The following is a 19,835-nucleotide window of genomic DNA, read 5'->3' as shown; positions in this document are numbered from 1 at the left end:
TTTCAGTTATGCAAAGTGATAGTTTCTGGCTCTCACTAGCATGAGTTATCAGACAACAGAACATATGCATGTGTATAACTTTACACATACACTTTTAGCCACATCTTTTTTTTATTTTGAAGTGTCTTTCTTAATTTTCATTGACCATGGGAGTATCAAAACCGTAAAATGTAGCAGAAAATTGGCATAAAGCCAGTAAAAAAGGAGAAATAGCATAGAAGAACATATGAACAGTATCTGTTTCATTCAGAGGAATTTGAACACTACATCCACCCGTCTACTACATCTTTAGTAGAAAGCAAGTCATCCTTTTCTAATATGCATGACAATTTGTGTGTTGGCTTTGTCCTCTAACATATGCAGTTCCCTCATCAACAGAGAAATTTATGCATCTCAGGAGAGCAAAATACTTGCACCTGAGTGCTTAAAAAAATCAGTCTAGTACTAGAAAGTTATTCTCCCCACAACAGGAAAATGCTTTGATCTTTCACAGAATTTAAGGTCAAAGAGAACTGTCTTGTCTGGTCTTCTGTTTAAAATAGACCTTTAACGTTTCACACAGGTAACCTCTATTAACCTGAAGATTTTGGTTAGACTTTCAGCAGACTAAACTCATGCACAGACAGAGATTCAAAAAGACAAAGGTGATGCTGCCTGTTTCTCTCTGCTAGACTATCAGGAATTTACATAGACTAAGGAATATTTCTCACCAGGGTCTCAGAGTAATGTGTCCATTGCCTATACTGCAGCTGTTTGTATGGAGATTCTCTCAGGCTATCAAGTTTGTAAACAAGGTCTTCAGATTTTTTCCTGCCTTTCTGAGATTTCTTATAGTTGTTAAATTCTCTTTTTTAAAAAAATACTGACAGCGTGCCTTTTGCCAGTCAGTATACCCCCATTGCTTGTTCTCTCTCCATCATGTGGAAATTGCAATCATAGCTCTGACACTCATGCACCCACATAGAAATGCATTTATCTCTTCATATGTTTTGGTCCTCCAGTGCCTAACTTGAATATGTTAAACACTCTAAAGATTTTTGCTCTTAAAAACAGAATAACTTTTCCTTTATTGTGTAATCTTCGGTGGTAAATTGAGGTTCAAAGGGTAGAATTTTTTCATATGTTTCAGTCTATGTGATCTGGCAGACTCAACTTTAAATTCTTTCCTTCTCCCCCCTTTGGTCCATAAGATGTGGACAGCAGGAGGTGTAAGATGTCTCTCTAATCCAGAAAACTACAAAAATTCAGATCAAATTCCAAGCTGAAAATAAATTTGTTGCTGGACCACAGGAAGCAGAGGTGGGGGTACAAAAGTGGGACCTTGTCTACATTCTTCTTTTCTTTTCTAGAACTGTGCTGATCTCTGTAGCCTGATGTCAGTCATGTGTACACAAATTATGGCCCCAAAGGAGTTATGTAAATAATTCCTCTCCCTAGAACAAGTGGAAAGTAGACACCACTACCAAAACATAATTCAGTCCTTCTTTTGTCCCAAAGGTAGAGTGCCTAGGCATTGCTCTTTACCAAGGGAAAAGTGCAAAAAAAATATAATGGATGTTTTTATGCCAGTCTTTGTATCTTTTAGCTGCCCTGATCTGCATTTGATAACTCTCTGTTCTACATTTGTCAGCTTTTAACAAACACCGAACAGGCATTTCAGTAAATATACACAAACTTTTAAACTAATGCAAAAATATTGTGTCTGAATTTTATTTTTCCAATATGTATATAGCAGGGCTATAAAAAAGCTCCCTATGGGGGGGTGTGTGTGAATACTTCATTCTCCTGCCCTGGATTCAGTCGGGGACTGCTGTTTCAAATCTGGCTCTCAAGGGCAGGCCATGGTGTGAATGTGTTGCTCCCTTGTCTTGAGGAAGCTGATGGGGGCATTAATCTGTCTGTTTGGAAAAGTGATATGATTAAAAAAAATAATCTGAAGGCTATACTAGTTTTCTCAATTTAGGAAATATCCTCTAAACTGTTGTTTGAATAACTAGAGTTCATGGCTAGAAAGACAAAATACAGGCTGCAGAAGCAAGTCCTCTTGGCTGTGTCTGCAGCAGTAAACTAAGCAGTGCCAGCAAACATTCCCAGGCAGAGAAGCACAATCATCTGTACTATTAAATTGCTAAAGTGGTCCTTCACACCGTTTTGGCTAAGCAGCAGCTAGCACTCTCCCAAACAACTCCCAGACATGATATGGTCACTGGCATGGGCCAGGAAGCATTCCTGGTAGTTTGAACATGGGCCTTTCCATGCCAATGGGCTGCAGGAGTGGAGAACAGTCTCAGGCACATTTTATTTCTTAGCAAAGACACAGCTTCGAGTACCCCATTCAAACCTTGTTATGATTTTATCAAGTTATATTTTAAAAATACAATGGGATAAATATGAGCAATATATATAGGTAATATATAAAGATAATTGATTAAACTTAGATTAATCTAGCTAAATTAATCTATGAACTGCAACAAGCATGGTGTCAGCCTAGTATATATGACTTTCATCATCCTATACCCAGTTAGTGACGACGATTCTGTGTATACTTGGCCAAAGACCTTAGCTGTGTGAGAGGAGTTAATCCACACCACATGACTTAGGAAGCACATATAGCTCCCTGCTATAGATAACAAAGATTGTATAGATACAGGTTGTTCATTTTCATTAGGGTTTCTTGTTAAATTAAGAAAATAGGGAGGGCCCCCTGGCACAAGCCTGTGCGTGAGGATACACATACTGCAAAGTAACAAGATCTGAGCTACCTCTGACTGAACTACCTTTGATCCTAAAACTCCTCAGCAGAGAAAGAGCAGGACTGCAGCCCTCCTGAGGGACTACTGTTTTAGTTAGAGAGGAAAAAAGAAGGTTCACAGTTACTACAGAGGATTTCCTAGGCAGCTGTTGCACGTTTCTGTTCTTAAGCTGCTCTTCAGACTTAGTGTATGAGGCAGTGCACGTGGCAAAACCTGGCCAGTGATCTCTCCCCTCCTTCTGACAAAAACTGTGGGAAATTATAGTGAGAAATTGTATTAAGAGAGGGGGCAATTGTCCATGAGGGGGCATTCAGAATTCAGCAGAAGAGACAGTGCAGTTGTCCATGATGCTTTGACTGTGCATCCTCAGTGTGGTATATTCCAGAATGCAGCTTAATGGTGGCCTTTTATATTTTGGATAATGGAATAACTTCTCCTTTAGTGACACGAGTTATCTATTCAGCTGAATGACTTTCCTGAAGAACCAGACCACCAATTAAGTATATCACTGTAGCCTTCCTTATTTTGGAAAGTGAGCAGTTTTAAGCACTTGTTTGATGTGAGGCAAGTGCTAGATAATTCAGTGAAGCAAAGGACAGATTGCATCACCAAATGTGATCCTGTCTTTAGCTACATAAGAGGATCTAAATAAACACCAGATCTGCAAACCAGATTCACACTGAGATTCCTCAGTTTTATCATCAGTTTCCATTTTGACAGCTCATTTCACATTCCAGCCTTATTTCAAAGCACACAGTTGGAGTCAAAATTAGCTGAATGCTGTTCAACATGAAGTGACTTATTTCCTCTCTGCCCCCTCACTGGATTTTGCAAGACCTAATAGGCTATATTTCAGTTTTTGAAATTGAAATTTGTAGAATTGCAAGAGGAAACATTAAATCTTCCAGGAAACCCTTGGACTGCATGCACCTCAGACTAACCTATACCACTTTTCCATTTTTCACCTTTTGCAGATCTACACAATTTACTATTCATCAATATCTGTTTGTTACTGGAGAAAGCAGTACATAGTAGGACACTGCATTTTCTTATTTTCTCTCTCTTGTCTTTTCTTTATAATATGGAGTCTGGAGTCTAAAAAGTAACTAGGCTTTATTTTAGTAAAGCACTCAGCTGCGTGTTTAACTTACTCTTTAACTGTGTGATCCCACCAGTGAAACCACTCATGTGATACGTGGTCTTAAGGGCCTTACTGAAAGAAAGTCTTCCTGAAGACTGAAAAAAATTATCCAAGCTAAAAAAAATGAATTAGCCTGTTAGAGTGCTGCCATCTAGTTAGATGAGTGTATACAACAAATCCATTTACAGTGCTTGCAATATCTCACTGCCCATTATGCTGGGCTGCCTGCAGAAAGTCTTCATGGACAGTCACTAATAGCTGTTCGAAGGGATATGTTGAACCAGTTCCTTTGGGTTTGTAAAAACATATGCATGCATACGAGCCCTGGAAATTCTGGGATCCTGCAAAACATAAGCAAATATGTGCTGAACTTTGTTAACTTGTGCTGCAGTGCCATAAGCACCCGCAATTACCACAGGCTTCTGCAGAAAGTTGACAGTGCTGCACAACTCACAGGAAGCAGGGAATGGTAGGAAAAAGTTATTTTTAACTAACCCAAATCATATATGAACATCACAGCCCATATTTGATCTAAGCATGTTTTAATATGCAATTTTTGAGGTAAATCAAAGCAGAAGAAAATTACACATTTGCTCTGATATTGCCTAGAAGATTGTGCTTGAATGTCTTGGGGTTTCACATGGGACTTGTTATATACCAGGCAAATGAAAATGCTATGAAAAAGACTTTAAAGTCTGAAATTAGACAAGATACAATATGCTTATGGAGTGATACAAACTGTGTTAAAAAACAATGTTCTATGCTACAGAAGTAAAATCCTTAGCTGTTTGAAAAGTTAAGAACTGTGTTATTGGAAGAACTGCAACTGCTGTTTGACTACTGCTTGTCTACCTTCTAAAGGTGAGGAATAATCATGTCTGGATAAATGACTCTGTAAATTCTTTATTTTCTGATTTGGGAAGTGTGTTTTCCTATAATGCATTAATTTAATATTGTCAGTTAAGACCAACTAATTCCTAAGACAAATTACTCTCTTATTACAGAAGTAAGACACATTTAGCATTTAATAAATTTGACATTTACTTTAACAAGTCCAGTATCTGGTCTTAACTCTTAATTACCTCGCACTTGTTTAGCAACCCAGTTTCTTGCAGCCTTGACCAGATGCTTTGGATTCTTCCAGCATGTTCAGGGTGATTAGCATAGTTCCCACACATACACTGGTGCTTCAGCATCAGACTGTCATACACAACACCTTCAGCACAAAGACAGCAGAATAAGAAATAATAAGTGAAAAAAATGCAAATTATACCGTTCCCTGTCATGCATACCATAGCAAAACTGGATTTTATTTGACAATTAGAGCAAGGTGAAAATCAAAGAATCACAAAGTCGTTTAGGCTGGAAAAGACCTCCAGGATCATCAAGTCCAACCTTTGACCGATCTTCACCTTGTCAACTAGACCATGGCACTAAGTGCCATGTCCAGTCATTTGTTGAAGACCTTCAGAGTTGGTGACTCCACCACCTCCCTGGGCAGCCTGTTCCAATGCCTGACAACCCTTCCTGTGAAGAAATTCTTCCTGATGTCCAAATTGACTGTCTCCTAGCATAGCTTCACAACATTTCCTCTTGTCATGTCACTGGTTTCCTGGGAGAAGAGACTGACCCCCACCTGGCTACACCCTCCTTTCAGGTAGTTGTAGAGAGCAATAAAGTCTCCCCTGAGCCTCCTTTTCTCTAGGCTAAACAACCTCAGCTCCCTCAGCCACTCCTCACATGACTTACTCTCTTTGTTGCCCTTCTCTGGACCCAAATTCCTCTTTCCTTTGTGAGACTCTGAATTTTGATTTACAAGGAATATCTTGTGATTCCAATAAGGCAAAAATTAATTCTCAAGAAATTATATTAATAAATACAATTAAGTGTAAAGGAGAAAGGAAATGGAATAGTGTCTCGCTAAAGCTTTTATGGCTAGGAAAAAATCAGTCTTATTACTGAATCACTTGTTTTCTTTTTCTCTAGTGGGTAAGCTTAGTTGAATCTGTTAACCTATATATAACAAGAAAATGCTATATATTTATAGCAGTGTAAGGAAAATAATTCAGTAAAACTTTTTAAAATTTTAAAATAAATTTTGAAATGGCAATGCCACTCTGCATTTGTACTGCTTAACTAATACCATATTAATTCCAGATCTCAAAGCATATCAAATGAAAGTTTCAGAGAGTTGAAACAGTGGCAGCCAGAGTCCTTTTTCATTAAATGAAAAGTTCCACCCACTACTCAATTAGGACCAAATCCTGTTGTTTGACTGCAATGCAAGGTACCTTTTGAATTTTCTATGGTCATTTATTCAAGGACAGAACAGCTTTATACAAAACAGCTATCAGTATCACATTGCTCTGTAGCTGTGTATTGGGAGCCAAAGAGAAATTTTAGTGAAGAGGCTCAAGCTAAATTCAATTTTCAAGGCTTTCAAACCAAGTCTGAAACACTGAAAAGTTATTTTCTTTATTTACTTGTTGCTTGCATTTCCCTTAAAAATGTCTGGAACAACAATTATTTTCCTTACCCCTGTGGACCATTTTCATTTGGGAAACATTTGGATTTTTCTTCCCCTCACAGTTGAAAGGGACTTAAATTAACAATTTCTGCAAGCTGCAATATTTGGCATTCAAAACCTCTTTCTTATGTGCCACCACTACTGGGGATGCCAACACAGTTCTGGGAAAATTGTGTTAGCCTGTTGCTGAAAAGTCAGCCAGTGAAGAAAACACAAAATTAAAGTCCAGATTCAACAACATGCCCAATGCGGCCTTTATTTAGCATAGTTCTTGAATGGATATTGAACATCAATAAAGTCTTTAAAAGCTCTACTGAGTAAGAGTCTGTATACATTGCAGGCAATTCAAAGTTAAGGTTCTGAGATAATTCAGTTAGAAGCCAGCCAGAAATTATGCAGCTCGAGAAATATTTATGCTGCCATATTTCTTAGCTCATGCACTTCAGAGCTGATCCTTTGGGATCTTGCTATTTAAGCCAAGATGATAATACAACAATTATGTTTAGCATAAGGAGAATGCAAACATAATATCTAAGTGCAGCATTACTAATTTTATGCTAAATTATTATCTAGCAAACATGATAGCTCATTAGCAATAAATTCTTGTTTACTTTCTTGTTTTGTTTTCTTTTAAAGAAAAAAAAGGACAACCAGTGAAAATCTGGAGCTAATAAACTAATGCAGCTTAAAATATCTGCTGGCACTGTCAAAGTAGTTAATAATTTCCTTTCTCTGCAGTTCTTTGCTGCTCTATCATGAGGTTTTGTAAGTTGTTTGGAAGTATGCACGCAAATAAGTGCATGTTCATGTACCTCGCTTTCCTTTTCTTGGCACTCAAAGTTTTAACTTCTACAGTCTGTTATCTACCCATGTTGTAGTTTGGCAGTGGTCATCACACCAGTAGATTAGAAAACATTTCCTCCCATCCCTCTGACTAACAGAGAAGATGTTCAGATGCTAAATGTACATGCATCAGAACTTTCAGAAGATTTTAGTCAGAGTGGGCAGTTATAGCAAATGGATTTGAATGGAAACACTTGTTAAACGGTAACAAAATTAGCTGAAAGTTGAAAGTATCTCCTACCTGCCACTCTTTAAATACATTTTTTAATTTTAGTTATTTGAATAGTCCAAATAAAATATGTATATATTACTATGTTATTGTTACACAGAATTGAGTGTAATAATGACATTTTTTTATTACCTGTAGCAGGGTTGCAACCAATTTTTAAGTGAAACACTGAAACTGTATATTCAGGATGCCTCCTCTGGTTGACATAAATATAAACATCCCCATCTTAGTGCATAAGTATTTTTCCCAAAATAGAATATAACTAAAAATGTAATTTTATTGTACATGGGTTATTTTGTCTGAATCAAAAATCAGTTTAATCAGGTCAGGTCAGTATTACATGGCAGAAGCATCTGCTCCAAACTTAATTACTAAGATATTAGCACCGAGTGTAAAATTTGTTACTAGAAGGATTAATTGACTTATGAAAAGACTAAAATATATGTTTTCATTTATTTGCAAGCATTTAAATTGGTTTAGGATGTGCAAGTGATTCAGATGTGGGGCTGCTGGTCGTACAGCACATGTGCTTGATGCAATACCAGAATGCAGCAGTAGAGTTTACTGCTAAAAATAGCCTATAGGATTTCCCTGACAGGATTCAGCCAATAATCTCCCCACCCCACAAAAAAAAAAAAAAAAAAGAAAGAAAGAAAAAAAGAAAAAGAAGGGAGGGAGGCAACTGTTTTCAATTGCAGACTGCTGTGAAATATTAATAAAATATGGTTATTCTGTCTTTCCAGAACAAATGCCTTTAGCCAGATTCTGCTCTCAGATTCCTTGTGTAAATCTGAGCAGCTCCACTGAGACTGGTGGATTTATTCTGGATTTACACCAATATTACTGAGGTCAGAATGTGGCCCTGATGACAGATGGGAATGGTGCCACCACTGAACCATATAATGATAGAGGACACAGGACAAAAGTAACTGAATTTGCATTCAGTCAGTAAAAACTAAGGTTTTCCTCGTGGGGACTCCCTAGCACTCATTCATTTCCAAAATACTTTATTTGGGTCAGCTTCTTTTAATAATATTTTAAACAGAGGGGAGAGCAAGAGATCTAAAAATCATTGGCTAACAACATGCTTTGAAGAAGATTAATTGCCCTGGAGAACAACAGTACCAATAAGAAAACCCAAGGGAAGAATATCTAATAAATTATTCCAAAGAAAAATCTGAACTAAATAATATCAAATATTCTGTGAACTGTCTAAATGAAAATTAAGTATACTTTATCTTTTTTTCCATCTTTAACTCATTATTTTATGCATATATTGTGTAGATATAGCTTAACTCTCTCACAACAATCATCATTCTAATTCCCTTCAGGTATTTGCTAAAAGCATTTTCTCTCATGACTCACAACAATATAGGCTCATTTTGATGCCTCCGTAATAATCTGCCACAACCGTTTTCCTGCTACCTATTTTTACATTAATTTTTGGAGTCTAAATTCGACCTCACTTTACGGTGTACTAGAATTTTCTCCCTTTTCACCCACCCATTCCTTTCTCCCATGCTTTTAAAAATGCTAGTGTTGCAACTGCTGTGGACAATTGCTGGTTGCATTTTGTGCTCTCCTAAGGGAGAAAATCACAGAACCACAGGATAGCTCAGGTTGGCAGGGACCTCCAGAGGTCTGTAGTTCAGCTCTGCTCAGAGCAGGTCAGCACTGTGATCAGACCAGGTTGCTCAGGACTTTTATCCTAAAGGATTTTGTAAAGGCTGTATAAGAATGGAGAAAAACTGAGTCTGGGTTTATTTCTTTCCACTGATGGATGAATAAATGCTACAGCACTATCCAGATCCACGAAATACTATGCACAAAAAAAGCCATTCTATACCATAACATATGTTAATAATACACAGATTGATCTGTTTATTTACAGGAACTGTATTAGAACTGTTAATGTTGCAAAGTCTCTGTTCATTGTCACTCCAAAGGTGTGAATCTCATAACCTAGAAAATAGCTCTATTTTCAATGTACTCAGAAACTGTAGTGATAAAGCTTTTATATTTGTAAGTTTGTAAGCTCAGACACATGTCAGGGAAAGAGATTTCTTCAAGCAGAAACAAAAGGATTAATTGTAGAGGTATGTGCTCTGTTGGAGCTGGTCCATCATCCAGGGGGTACTGGCTGTTAGCGTAGATACAGCTTGGAAGCAGCTACAGCATTGCACTGTCTTCAGCCAGTATCTAGAGGATATGAAAGAAATGAGGGTACAGAGCAGAAGTGAAGAAGCAGAAGCATAAAGTTGTAGGAAAGGTGAAAATAGGAGGGTTTTTTTTTTTTTTCAGTAATGAGCAGAGATGATTATCTTGAAAGAGCAATGGAGGGTGAAAAAAGATTCAATTAAAGAAAAACAAGGCTTCAAGATAAAGATGTTTCAGATTTGGTGAAAGGAATTCAGTGAAGGACTGAGAATCTCTGTTGGAATAAGATAGGTTTTTTTCTGTCTCTTCCTTTCTGGTGTTGTTCATGTAGCAATGTTTTACTGAAAGGATAAGATTAGACTCTCTGCCTAATCTTAATACACCCTGACTCTGCAGTTGCAGTGTCTGTATTTCCATTGCTGACCCTGTCAGGCTTCGTTGTGTCAGATTACAAGCCAGGGATGTCCAATTTCCACCATCTCCATTCAGTGTTTGTCCTACGTAATTTCATTCCTTCTCTTATTCTTCCATCTCAGCTTCACATTTTCTGTCTTGAATAGTTCCACTGATGCCATGAGTCCACATATCTACATAACCCCCTTGACCCAAGTCCCATTACTGAGGATTATAAAGGGACATGTCAGTAAACCTTAGAAATCAGCCTGAAACAGCAGCCTTTACATTTGTAACTTCATTCAGCTTTTTCAGTGAAACTGCAGATTTTTGAATGGAACAGTGAAGCCTACGCACAGTGAACTCACTTTTGGTGTGCTCTGTGAATCTCTTAAAATGAGTTTACAATGTTTTGGGGACTCTATGAACCACAACTAGAAAAACAGTGGCCTGGTTTAATAATCCTGTCTATACACAGCTGTTCTTTTTGCAGAAACTCATGGAAAGTGAATTAGTATGTTCCTTTCTGTACAATCTGAATGTTCATTACCCAACAAGTAAAAACAAATTTTTGCTTTCCAAGTTCACATTCTGATTGGAAAGATGGGAGGGCATAGTGTCTCACACAGTCATATACATTGCCAGTTAAGGACTCCATCCTACATCAATCCATGGTCATGGCCTGAAAAGTTGTAAACTTTCAGGGCATGGCAAGTTCTGACAGCTGATGTGAAGGAATTAATACTTCTGGCATAAACATTCACAAACAGTAACTCCAAGTATTTATTTCCCCTTTTTTTGTGCATGAAGTGAATCTTAACTTCTAACCATGCTCTAATGTTATACTGACATTCAGGCTTTTAAAAAGATGGACCTTCACGGAAAGTTAGATTACCCATAATAAGAAATGAGGTTTCTGTGGTCATCTTTTTTAACTTTAACTGAAGATTTTTGGGGTTCCAATCACTTTGCTTTGGACAGCCCAAGAGGTGCTCCCTGAGTGACTGGAATGCCCAGGTCCTGACCATAAAACCTGCCTCTGTAGCCTCCACTCAACCATTGAAAGATGCAGAAGTTGTATCCAACATCACCTAGTCATCCCTACAGCTTTGCTATTTCTGTAGAGAGAGTGACCTTGCAGCAGAGACTGACTTGTCAAATGAAGACATTTAGAATTATATTGCAGTTTTCCTCCTTACTGGTGGTCTTTCTTCAACTTATTGGTGGTCTCTTTACACAGGAAACAAGAACACCGAGAAAAGAACTAGAGAATAGGGAAATGAAAGAAAAGCTACAAATGACTTAAAGGCACCAAAAAGGCACCTGTTGCTATGTTGCCAGAGCCAGTCAATGGTAATAATTTATGACTGTGTGAATATTAACCCTGTGATTTATCAGCTGCACTGGTTGAGTTGGTGCCAGTATAGCATCATAAAACAGAGGAGCAGTACGGCTAAAACTGAACGCATTGCTGCAGGAGGTATTTGAGGCATTTAAGTCTGTTGATCCCACATGAACAAATGCATTTGCCCTGCCTATTAAAAGCAGTCTTTAGGGAATCCTACCAGTTGTGTAGACATGCTGGCTGGGCTGGTCCGTGTCTGGGTGAGGTAATGTGGAATCAGTGGGGGAAGATGGGGTCCCGGACGCCGGTTGATGTTTATCTAATCCTGCCATGCCAACTGTAGCCATCTGAGCCTGGTAGATTTGCAACTGGTGGACATGCCGATGTGCCAGGAACTCCTGTTTCCAAGAAAACAGCACAGTAGAAAGAAATGTGAGACGGGATCAAGTGAGACACTGAAGGAAACATGTCAACAAATTAAGTTCATTAGGTCAGGGTTGTAATAAACAGTGTGGACACCCACCCTCCAACTCGCACCTAAGCCCCAGTCAATAAATCCATTCAACAGATGTTTTCACACTGACAAAGTGGGTTGCTGATTTTGCTGGAGAGTAGCTGATGGCAGGCAACCTGTCAGTTCCCCCTCATGGAAAAGATGGTTTAACATGCAAGGGGTTGTAAAAGACAGAGATTTTCTAATATATTGAATACATAATATGATGTTAGAATATGCATTTCATGATCCTACAGAAACAAATTTTAAATTTTCCCACAGCACTGAAAGTGAAAAGTGGTGCTCTTACTACTCAGTACCAAAGGAGCAACTGTGAATCAAGCTTCTACAAAGGACTCAGTTCCCAGAGCTCCCGGGAAAGTAGGAACAATTTGCATCTAAGTTTTCACAAATCATTTAGAAATTCCGGAGTTGTTACACGAGATTCCACTTAGGAACCATCTTTTTTTTGTCATAGCTGCTGCTGGCTGTAGGCAGTGCAAAACTCTTCAGGGAAGACAGGCAGGTGTGAAAAGGCTGTGACAGAGCAGAAAGGAAGATTTTCTCCTCTGTTTTATTTGTCAACAGATAATCACTTTTGATGACATGACAAAGGCTGAAACCCTGCTGAAGCCAGTGGAAACCTTGGCATTCACTCACTCCACAGAGTAGGATTGCTTTCCAAGCCCTTTTCTTTCTGCTTTTCTCTTTTTGTGCTTATAGTCCTAGACCCTCAACAGAAAGTGAATGAGAGAGATTTCCAAACTATTTAATATGAATTCAGCTGAAATTCATGCTTGTGTCTTACAGCTGCAGGCTCTGTTTATCCTCACCTGGGCTCAGTATACATATATGCAGGCATATATATATATGTATATATATGTATGTATATGTATATATATATGTGTATATATATGTGTCTCTATCTTTTTTTGTTTTGTTTTTTAATCTTAGTAACAATCTTAGCAGTGCTGTATGTTGTTGCTTTGGACAGCAGCTCGGAGGCCTGGCCTGGCCAAGGAGGGATTGCTGGCTGCTCAGAGAGGTGAAGCTGAGTTCAGGCTGTGTGGGAAGGAAGGCGGGTGGGAGTACCCAGGAGTACCCCAGCCCCTCGTGCGCTGCAAAATAAATCGACAGCTCCTGGGATGTGAGAATGTCTACCCTGCATGTAATAAGAGTCCTTTATGCAAACAAGTGCTCATCAATAGCAACTGAAATGAGAACAAATGCCTTAAAAGGCAGCCTCAAAACCCACATTAATATCTGGGGTCACCACTTCAGTGAAAAGACATAAGGTCATGGGAAGGGTAAATCACCTGGGACCTTGTCATGAGTGACTAAATAAAGAAAGAAAATATGAGTAAGCAAAAAGAGGTTTTACAATAATTATCTTGTTTTGGAGTCATTGAATCATTTCCCTTTCTTTAAATACAATCCTCAGCGTTCCCTGTTGCTTTTTAAATGTATATACTGTTAAATATTCCAGGAAGTATCTCTTTTGTCCTCGTAGGCATACATATCTTTTGTAACCTTTGCTGGGAGTACCTGTGATTGGAGAGAAGTGAAGAATGCAATGATGCTATTGTGTTGAATATTTTCCCTATGGAGAACAGAAGCAAATACATTCCTTTGTGAGAATTTAGCATTCATTTTCCTCAGTGCTTTCTTTAGTGGTCAATGAAGGAAGCACAGGAGGCATTTTGCTATCTGTGGCATGATTACTCCCTGTATCCTAGGATTAAGTGGTGACAGCAGCACTGTCTGTCTGATGCTTCTGTATTCACAGTCTCCTGCTTACTCTTTTAAACTGTTGTTTGAGCAGTTCGGAAGAAGTCAAACTCCTACCTGCAGAAGCCATTCATCACACAGAACATTACTGCCATAAAGGAAATCAGCAGAATACTGTCATTTCTGCTGCTCTCCTCAACCTCATAGGTTGCCTTCACTGTGTTAATTAAATAGTTGGTACCTGTGTATAGCTGGTATCTTTGAGCAAGGGGATTTTTGATACTGTCTTTCAGTGTTCACACTAACTGTTGATAATTCATTGAGTTCACTTGTCTGATAATTACTAGAGTACAGAAGACAAAAGGGGTTGTTCCCTTTTGGAATGCTCTTCAAACTAGTAAGGGTGTATCACTGGATTCTGGCTTTCTTCATTAAACAGTATTAGTTAAGTATACTTCTTAAAGAAATCTTGGAAATTCAGATATCATTGAGGGGGGGCTGATGCTGTGCACAAATGTTTCTGTTTGGGCTTTTTTCGGTGCTGACTGACCCTGAGGCTTGCTGACAAGGCCTGAGGGGCCTTGTCTGCCCCTCTTTCACTTTCAGACTTGAACTACACTTGTATGACACGCGCACAATTTTTTTTTCAGTGAAGCTGTAAGTTTGCCATTCATTTGATATCTAAAATATAATCTTTCCAGGTCTCTGATCTAAAGAAGTCAATGTAAGTGATTTTTTTGTATGGTGTCTTGAAGAATAAAAAAATGTCTGGAACACCACAAAACATGGATAACTTGGGAAGATGTTCCTATCTGTGCTTCTAAAATGTTTGTGTCTATGTAGGCAATAGAAACACTGTTTTTCATGCATATGAGCAAATCAAGGTAATTTTTGTTAATGCTTATCAGTCTGTGTGAACACCACCTAAACCAGACAGCTGACTATTTCAACAACTTGTCAGAGACCAGGAAGACAGCCTGTTCTTGCTCTCTTGTTTTCCGGTTAAACAGTGTTTTGTTTATATCATTCTCCCCTCCTCAAATGAAACCAGATGCATCCTGAGTATTTAACACATGTTTATCAACCTAATCAGCTCAGGGAAGAAGAAATTTGTGGAGGGTTCGATGGAAAGTTGTATGACACCTGCTTTAATTTCTGAGGTCACAGAAAATTATTTGCCTGTGAAAATCTTTTAAAATTTGTTGAAAGTACAGTAGTTTGTCTCTCCAAGCTTACACTGAGGCTTATGTTCTTTGGTGACTTCCAGATCCTTTAACTGTAATTTTAAAAACCCTATGCATCAGCAAAGTTTAGACTTGTTTAAATTTTAGTCAAAGTTTTATGCTAACTTCCTGATTAGGTTTCATTTTACAGACAACAGGCACTTATGAAATGCATATATTTTTTCCAACCACCTACATATTTATGCTGTGAGCATTACAGATACTCTGTATCACACAGACAAAGGTTGTATGGATTAATGGAATGAGTAATGTGGATAATCAACACACTTGTCTGGCTCCCCAAATGCCCACCTGGCCTCTGGAAGGGATTAAAGCAATACGGTGAACTCATCTTCAGGTTTTATGTGCTACAGCCCTGCAAACACATGTCTATCTCTCCAGCAGTATGACAAAAGCAGTATTTGCACATCTGCGGGGCTAGTGATTTGTGTGAATATATTTGGAGCATTTCTTACGTAACCCGAGCCGTGTCTGCCTGGCATGGAGCCTGCTAGTTCCAGGTGCCTGAGATTAGTTTATTAGTAGAATCAGGCAATTAGGGCCTCTGCTGGAGCTAGTGGAGGGCCATTCATCCTCTTCCCCAGAAATCAGCCCAGGCCCTTGGTAATTATTTTGAGGAGGATTTTTAGAATCTTTATCTAAAGAGAAGATGAGCCTTTTAGAAGCATGAGAGGTAAATATTTGTTGTTCTCCTAGTATTACTGTAAGGCTTGTTTAGCAGGAGTTGGAATGAATTTGCGTTTGTGAGACTACTCCTTTCATGTAGATGTCTGATTTGTACATTTCGGTGTTTAACATTTTGTTAATTCTAAGGATTTTAATGAGAGCTATTTCCATGTTTCTAATGACTGTGAGAATTGATGCCCTATAAGTGCATTCCATTGTATTATTAGATGGTCCATGTTGGATGATAAAGCATAGGTGAATTGTCTATGGATTAATGCTCCTTCAAGCTATTATGAAAAAAAAAAATGTGGGGTTCACTCAAAAACTTTTCTTGCCTCTTGACAGTCTGTTTTTTAATGTAATTTGGTATGTTAATATTTAGTTTAATCACAGCTAAGTAAATCCCAAGATTTGTATGTCTGTTGCATAATCCTTAGTGTGTATGGGCATATGCACACCTCTCTTCAGGGTTTATGCTTTGGCTTTATTTCATTGTGGTAGAAAACATTTTTCTCCTAGGAATAGCAAATTCTGAATTTCTTAATAATAAGATTACTACTTATGATCTCTCATATATTTGTGGCCAGGTTTATAGCCCTCTGTTGTTGTGCCTCTGCTGCGTTCTGCTGAAGTATGAAGTGTGTGCTAGTGTCTATTAACTGTTAAAAGTCATTCATGTTTTGCCCATCCTGCCCTCCTCTCCCAAAAGACTTCCAGTACTACTAACCTTAAAAAGTTTTTCCTACAAAAGCATTTTTGGTGGTCTCTTTGCTAATTTCCATGTTGTTTTCTGAAAATTACCCAATTTCCTGAGGAGGAAGAATACACACGTGCACTGCAGAAAGTTTTGCCCTAGGTAGGATGAAAACAAGACCTACTGCCTTCCAGACCTGTAATTCCTTTATCTCCTTCTTCTGAAAGGTCTTTCTTACACCTGCTCTGTGGCCTTGTCTCATCCCATGGCTTCTGTTGAAAGCCCTACTCCTTAGCCCTGTCTAGACCCCTGTAGCAAGATGGGAACAGAGTAACTTCAGATCCTGCCTCTTGTCTTCTCTACCACCCTCCTTGGCTTCCTACCTTCCCAGTGCAGTTGTAGCTGAATGCACCCAGGGGGTGTCCAGGCCAGCCAGTGGCTGCATCCAGTGAAATGGCCTCTGCTTGCAGCAAACAGATCTCAGTCCTGCTTTAAGGTCACCACGATGGCAGCCTTGGCCCAAACCAAGACAGCACCATTCAAAGTCTGAATCAGTAAAAATCTGGGCACTCAGAAACTTCTCATTCAGTTCAGATGTAGGTAGTCAACAGTTCTTCAGAAGTCATGGATGTCATACAGTATATCAATTAGTTTGACCTTGGTTATCCTCAGAAGTGACGGAAAAAACTTAGAAAGCAAATAATTCCTATATGTTGGAGTATTGGGACAGAAAGAACCATAGGTAAACAGAAAATTTAGCAATATTAACTCAGGAATTTTATGAAATACGATTCTGCCTACTGTCCTCAAACAAAACTGTAATTGCCCTCAGGAACTGAGCAAAAATATGTCCTGAGGTCTTCTGAAAATACTTGCATGAACAAGTGTGGAAGTGCAGGAATGGCCTTTCTCCATCAATCTATACAACCTAAAATAGAAGTTAGCCTGAGATATCCCTGAAAATGAATATGTTGAGAGATGTTTTAAACTGCTATGTCACTGGAAGAAAACACATCACCAAGAAACCCTACCAGTACTATTTTTGACAAAACCACATGTAAAGCCACAAACTTCCATAGTCATCACTTTCAAAAAAACCCAGTATCACTATCTGAAATATAGTCAACCACAAATGCAGAATCAGCATTTTTATGAAAAGTAAATAAGTTGCAAGTGTGGATACAGATATGTAGATTGAATAGGTAGAAATGGGTTTAGAGCAAGCAAAAGCATAGACAGCAGGAAAGATGGCAGTTACCCTTAAGGCATCTGGGTATAGTAGGTCACATATTATCAGGGTGTTTATGGAATTTGGATTTCTCTTGCTGTAATCCAAGGAAAAGTGTTGACTAGAAAATGTGTAAACAGAAATGAAATCTTATCAACTGAGGTAGGTGCACATACAGAATGGCGGGATGAAAGCCACACCCCAGAACTGCCTAGAGTCCCAGGCAGAGATTTGCCTTGGGCAGGAGCCTGCTTCTCACAGCAAACCAACCCTGTGCCCTCTGCCTTCCCCCTGCCTTCTGGAGGACTGTGGAATGGCTTATTCCAGCTGCTGCCAAGGTAGAGCTCAGTACTAGGCGTGGCACTCCTGCAGTGACTGCCCAGGGCATGGTCACCACCCTCAACCGGTTTTGGTTTTCCCCTTTGTTCCTGGAGCAGCAAAACTGCTGCTACAGAGGTCTCTGCCCCTCTCCTGCCATCCTTCCTTTCTAGGCCAGGAGCACCTTTGGGGTGGCAAAACATGTTATTAAAATTACAATACTTTTGTCTAGTGGACCAAGAAATAGGGGAAGAGCAGACTCTTAATGGACTGACCAGAGGGTGCGCCTTCAAGACATGTAGGAAAAGATGCTTTCTTGACGTTGGATTGCACGGCTAAATATGTGAGTCAGGGTGGGGGTCACAGGGTTGTGGGAAGTCTGGCTGTAGGACATAACAGCATGGTCAGGACCCTGCCTTTTACCTCTACTCTTGCATAGGGAGATGGATGGGTTGCTGACCTCTGGTTTTGAAAGGAGAGAGGGTGAAAGTTACCTCTTTTGGATGGAGAGTTTCCAAAAGTCTGAGCATCTAAAGATGATCCGTGCTGGTCCAATGGAGGTGAGGAATCAAGACGGCCACATGAGCTGAGAAGTTTTCAGCTATCTTTGTGAAGAATATGGAAGAATATGAGCCAGGCAGTCATTATGCTGAAGCCTGGCATGATTAAGAAGAAAGGAGTGATGGGAGTTACAGAAAGGAGGGCCCTAAAGACAAAGCACTTTCTACTGGAGGGAAATTCCAGGAGTCTGGCTGAGCTGCTGGTTTCACTCCTGGTTCCTGCTCCTGTGACACCTGCCTTCTCTGCTCCTGACATTGGCAGGTACTTGACTTCTGTCACTCCTGCTAAAGTGCTGACTGTGCTATGTTCACAGCACACATCCAAAGAAAATGCAGCGCCTTCTCCAAAGCTTGCACTCCTGGCTAAATCTTTGCTTCACTTTCTGAGTTCTACATAAATGTATAAATAATTGGGGGTACAATGAAGGGGGAAAATAGACCATCTTATTTCTTTCTTTCTTTTTTTTTCCTTCTTTTTTTTTCTATAAAACCTCTTTAGAGGATTTTTTTTACTTGAGTGCTTTTACTAAAAAAACCACAACTTTCCTGAAGTCATTTGGTGCTTTCCAAAAATGAATACAGAGAAGTGCAGAAATGAATGCCAAAGGGAAAATACCATTGTCCACAGCTCTCCCTAACTTTCATTATTAAGAGGTATTTGCTTCTTTTACTTTGATGTGAAGAATTAATAGGCTCTATAATAACATTTAATGGTTACAACCACCTAATCCTAGCAGCTTTCCAAAATCATTAAGTTGATATGTTGGTTGGCCAAAACTAATTAATGACCACATCACCTGTCCCACATGTTTCATTGCCCTGGGAAATGTCACCCAGCTCTCTTCAACAGTATTGGCAAATCAGTTTGGTGTTACTTTATGCAGATCATTTCAAACACTTTCATTTTTGTGCTCTTCATTGGAATTAGTTTTCTTAGCAGACTTGAATGGTTTCTTTTTAAGTGAAGAATCATTACTTTGGCCTTCACACAGGGCAATAATCTCCAGGGTAAATTCAGCAGCAGTCCTGCTGCAGGTCTGTGTTTTCTGTGTATCTCAACAAATTCTGCTTTGGTTTTATAGGCAATTCTTCTCAGTTCAGGATTTATTGTACAATTAATGGAAATGACTTGGATCTGACATATAGGGAGAAAACCTTGGAAAACCCTACTCTTTAGAGCCCAGACACACTAAAACATCAGTGTCTAAACATAAAATCATGAGGGCGTATAGGTGCCTTCTGCAGATGCCTCCTCTCTTGTGTGGAGGTACATGAGATCAGAACAGGGAGCATCAGTCCACCGTATGGTCACCAAATATAAGAGCCATAACCAAGGTGTTTCACCAACACTGTTCTCTCTCTATAGATCACTTGTGTAGGTCACTGAACCTTAAAAACCCCAATGGGTGTGTGTACTGCCATTGCCCACACCAGAGCTCTTCTGTATAGACCATTCCTGCTGTCGCCTGTGTGACAGAAGATTTGTAACCTCATGGTTACTGTGTTCCAGTCCTTT

At 39.1% G+C, this 19,835-nt stretch overlaps 1 protein-coding gene across 13 annotated transcripts in view; it reads right to left on the bottom strand.

Moving 5' to 3' along the window:
- The window catches only part of HDAC9 (histone deacetylase 9), a 392,579-nt gene that overhangs the window by 133,509 nt on the left and 239,235 nt on the right, over positions 1 to 19,835 (bottom strand). For all 13 annotated transcript variants that reach the window (XR_001876264.1, XM_017823859.1, XM_017823867.1 and 10 more), the window contains 2 exons: positions 11,609 to 11,786; positions 4,977 to 5,110 (listed from right to left, as the gene is read on the bottom strand). Coding sequence is in view for 12 of the 13 variants with exons in the window: in XM_017823859.1 (XP_017679348.1) it covers positions 4,977 to 5,110; positions 11,609 to 11,786 (312 nt within the window). In the remaining variant the exon portion in view is untranslated. The remainder of the gene's footprint in view (positions 1 to 4,976; positions 5,111 to 11,608; positions 11,787 to 19,835) is intronic.

The sequence above is a fragment of the Lepidothrix coronata genome, unplaced genomic scaffold (assembly GCF_001604755.1).
Source record: "Lepidothrix coronata isolate B3197 unplaced genomic scaffold, Lepidothrix_coronata-1.0 Scaffold106, whole genome shotgun sequence".
Taxonomy (NCBI): Eukaryota; Metazoa; Chordata; class Aves; order Passeriformes; family Pipridae; genus Lepidothrix; species Lepidothrix coronata.
This window is presented reverse-complemented; position numbering and strand designations above follow the sequence as displayed.